Raw genomic sequence first — 4,620 nt, 5'->3', positions numbered from 1 at the left:
TATTGGAAACAAAACAAAATATATTTAATAAATAAGTGTGATATGAGAATTTTTTAAAATTTTTATAATGTTCTCTTTCTCCCTCACAAATTTCATCTCTTATCATTTCTCCACCTAAAATAATATAATTTTTTTAAAATAATATAATTTTTTTTATAATCATTGTTATTTTTACTATCAACCATTTTGTAATTGATAATTGTCAAGCTTATGTTTCAAGATTTTCCTTCCACCCTATACCTCACATGTGTCTGTCTGAAAATAACTCAAGAAATTATCGAAGGAAAGAGACCAAAAATGGCAGCCATCGCTCTCCCAAGGATTTTCAACGCATCATACTCACTAACCAGATCAGTTAAACCATCGGATTCTCCCTCTTCCACCCTTCCGAAAACATCTCCGTTTCCATTTCAAATTAACTCTTCCAGATTTCATCTCAAACTCATCCCAAATCTCAAATCTCGCCCGCTCTCTCATCTCTTCAACGTTCCTCGTTCCACTAATCCAGAAACCCAACACAATCTTAACCAAATCAAATCAATTTTCACTGGCATCGTCGAGGAAATGGGCGAAGTTCGGCATCTAGGTATAACCAACGACGGCGGCGGTTACACTATGAGAATCGCTGGTAAAGTCGTCTTAGAAGGAGTCAACCTCGGTGACAGCATCGCCGTCAACGGAACTTGTCTCACTGTGACGGAATTCGATGAATCTGAATTCACAGTTGGATTAGCTCCGGAAACTCTCAGAAAAACTTCCCTCATTGAGCTCAAATCTGGATCTTTGGTAAACCTAGAAAGGGCTATGACACCTACGACTAGAATGGGTGGACATTTTGTTCAGGGTCATGTTGATGGAACAGGAGAAATTGTGTCTACAGTGACTGAAGGAGATTCTTTGTGGGTTAAGGTGAAAACGAAGCCTGAAATTTTAAGGTACATTGTTGGAAAAGGGTTTATAGCTGTAGATGGGACAAGTTTGACTGTAGTTGAGGTTTTTGAGGAAGAATCTTGTTTCAATTTTATGTTGGTGGCTTATACACAACAGAAGATTGTGATTCCTTTGAAAAAAGTAGGGCAGAAAGTGAATCTAGAGGTGGATATTTTGGGCAAATATGTTGAGAGGCTTCTTGGTGTTGGAACCAAATCTTCATAAACCCTAATAAGGTACACTTCAAACCCAATTACTTTGATCATGTTCTTGTTCTTGAACAATTATACATCAAGGGATGCATATTTGATATTCACTAAGTTTGTTTCAAGGAGGGTTATTTGAAAATTACTCAAATGTTAATGATTTTATTGTTGATTTGGGGTTAAGTCTTTGAATTGAAGTAGATTGACCATACATACATGTTACTTAATTTGGGAACACTTTTTTCAGCATAATTTCTCATCAGATGAGATCCCGTTTTGAAACACATCCCTATTAGTAACCACCTATGAATCTGGATTCAAATTCGAAAGAAAAACAGCATATATACCATGTTTCGAGCCCATTTGAATCCACATTGATAGTTTTTTAAATGGAAGAAACCCTCTTAAAGTGGAGATTTATAATGTAAATTTATAACTTTAATGTATGTAAATTGAAGTAGATTGACCATACATACATGTTAGTTAATTTGGGAACACTTTTGTCACCCTAATTTCTCATCCGTGTGTAGATTCAAATGAGATCCCATTTTGAAACATATCCTGGATTCAATTTCGACAGAGAAACTGCATATACACCATGTTTCGAGCCCATTTGAATCCACATTTATAGTTTTTTAAATGGAAGAAACATTCTTAAAGTGGAGATTTATAATGTGAATTTATAACTCTAGTGTATGTTATTGAAAGCATTATTTCTCAATTTTGTTATGGGTGTAATACATATTCTCTTGTGATGATATGCTGCTTATATAGAACCGAAAAACCTTTATTATACCCATTCGAACCTCATTCTGCAGGTACCCGACATGAAAAACAACTGTAAGAATAAATCCACAAGATCTTTGAACTGTGAATTTCATATTTTTGGGAAAGGTCGTTTTCCTAGTGACATATAGAGGTAGGAATTTATGGAACCGGATCATTTGTAACAGTTCTTTGTTGTTTGTTAAGTGGGTAGAACTACACTTCTAGGTTATCCGTGGATGTTTACACAATACTTTATAATCCATTATTTTTTTCAATCATTCAATTCACTTAATAAAATATTCTTATTTTATTTTTATAAAATATCTATTTTGGCCTCGTTTGATGAAGGGGTTTTTGGGATAAAACGATAAAACCCAATTTTTATCCCAAAACTCAAACATCTTATCAACCATCAAATCAAATAATTTTATTATTTAAATACTAAAATTACCCTCTAATTTTATTTTCTCTCTAAACCATCATTCTCTCACCTACACCATATCTTTTAAAGTCAAAGGGCAAATTAGTCTTTAAATTTTAAAACCAATTTTTTCCAACTTTTTATCAAACAAGGTTTTTTTGGATAAAATCCGACAAAATTCAAAAAACCACTTCCTCAAACAAGGCCTTTATATAAAAAAGACAGTAATTCAACCAATTAAAGATCTTAACGATCTATTTTTTCTTCAAACAAACTTCAAGAGATCATTTGATTTATAAGGTTTTTATTTTTAAATTTTTCTTAAAAAAAGGTTCTATATCATGATTGTTATTCTAATTAATTAAAGTATTTTTATTTTATTTTTGTAAAATTTTAATTTTAAATATAAAAAATATTTAAGTAATTTACTCTAAATTGTTTTTCAAATAATTCGTTTTTTTTTATCAATAAGTATTTTTCTAAAAATCTCATCAAAATTCAAAAAAAAAAAATGGCCCTTAGGTCACCAGAATGTAGTCCCTAATTTAATGTTTTTCATTTTTCATATTATCAATTGCAAATTTATTTAAGATTTATTTGAACTTCAATTGAATTTTTTCAATAATTTTTTTTGGATAATAAATAGGGATAGTAAGTACTGTATATCAAAAAAATTATGTATCTAGAATTATATAGAAACTCGAAATTTTTGTATATTAAGATCTCAGTATAATTTCGGTATACAAAATATTGTGATATATTTTAATTTCGGTATGGTATCAATATTATATTATTCGTATATAAAAAAAATTATATTTTTTAATTTTGAGAGTAATGGATGATAAGGAATTGATATATTTTTTAATTGGAAAAAGGTCAATTAGGGGTGAAAAACGGTACAGAAATTGCAAAAATAGAAAAAATATATTTTGAGAAGGTGGGTTTTTTGATTAGAAAAAAATATATGTTTAGAGATTTAGTTATTTATAATTTTATTAGTCACTAATTATAAATTCTTTAAATTAATATTAGTTAATTAATAAACTCTCTAAAATAATAAATTTGAAAAACTATAAAATAATAAAATAATATTTTTTTGGGAGATTATTTTATAATTTTCGATCCAAGAAAATTATAAATTAATAATACATTCACATTTATAGTAAACTCTAAAAGTCATTTAATATTTCAAAAGTCATTAATAAACTAAGTTTGAAGTCCCCATGTTCCCTGCCTCGTAAATTTACGAGGCATTAAATCGGTTAAAAACAATTTAAATTAATAATTATTAATTTATCTATAAATTAATAATTAATAATTAATCAATAAATTAATAACTCTCTAAATTAATAAATTTATTTGATTCCGACATTATTAATTTAAAGATTTATTAATTTAAAGAGTTTCTACACTATTTATTTATTTATAATATTATATATGTATTTTTAATTTATAATAGTATTTTGATATATACTGAAATTTTAAAAAAAATCATATTATTAATGAACTAATAATTTTGATAACGGTAGAAAAAAATCAACATTTTGTGCAACACTATAATTTTTTTGGTTTTTTTTTCCAACTTTTTATTTTATCAAACTCTGTTATTTAATTCATGAATAATGATTTATAGTAATACTTTAAAAGTCATTAACAATACTAAACTTGAAGTCCTAATATGTTGCAATTCTAATAGGCATACACTAATTTGCCTTTTTGTTTTTGTTTGGCATGTATATTATACAAATATATTAATTATTCGTTAAATTAGTTAAAATATCTTTAAATAATAATTACTAATTTATTGATAAATTAATAATTATTAATTAATTGATAAATTAATAACTCTATAACTTAATAAATTTATCTAATCCCAACATTATTAATTTAAAGAGTTTCTACTTTATTTAGGTATAATATTATATATGTATTTTTAATTTATAATAGTATTTTGATATATACTGAAATTTAAAAAAATTCATATTATTAATATACTAATAATTTTGATAACGGTATAATACCGTATTGAAAAAAGTGAATATTTGGTGGAACAATATCTTTGAAATGCTAAAATATCAATAAAATTTTCAAGTTTTTTCTCCAACGATTCATTTTATCAAACTCTGTTATTTAATTCGTGAATAATAATTTAGAGTAATACTTTAAAAATATTTTAGTATTTCAAAAGTCATTAAAAATGCTAAACTTAGAGTCTTAGTTTTCGCTGTAACATAATTCTAACAGGCAAAGACTAGTTTGTCTTTTTATTTTTTATATATAATTATTTATTTTATA

General features: G+C 26.6%; 1 protein-coding gene across 2 annotated transcripts; it reads left to right on the top strand.

Annotated features, from left to right (window-relative positions):
* Positions 1-228: 228 nt before the first annotated feature.
* Positions 229-2,182, top strand: LOC124941579 (riboflavin synthase). 2 transcript variants are annotated; one of them, XM_047481919.1, is made up of 2 exons: positions 229-1,166; positions 1,955-2,182. In XM_047481919.1, exon 1 carries the CDS (start codon positions 298-300, stop codon positions 1,153-1,155), a length of 858 nt encoding a protein of 285 aa, XP_047337875.1. In that variant the 5' UTR covers positions 229-297; the 3' UTR covers positions 1,156-1,166; positions 1,955-2,182. The 2 variants fall into 2 exon arrangements, with proteins under 2 accessions (XP_047337875.1, XP_047337876.1); XM_047481920.1 differs by lacking the exon at positions 1,955-2,182 and adding an exon at positions 1,667-1,894.
* Positions 2,183-4,620: the final 2,438 nt, after the last annotated feature.

This window comes from Impatiens glandulifera, chromosome 6, assembly GCF_907164915.1.
Source record: "Impatiens glandulifera chromosome 6, dImpGla2.1, whole genome shotgun sequence".
In the NCBI taxonomy this organism is placed as follows: Eukaryota; Viridiplantae; Streptophyta; class Magnoliopsida; order Ericales; family Balsaminaceae; genus Impatiens; species Impatiens glandulifera.
This window is presented reverse-complemented; position numbering and strand designations above follow the sequence as displayed.

What these genes read in the sequence shown, in the direction of transcription:
- LOC124941579 (XM_047481919.1), top strand. Translation starts at nt 298, where the DNA reads ATGGCAGCCATCGCTCTCCCAAGGATTTTCAACGCATCATACTCACTA.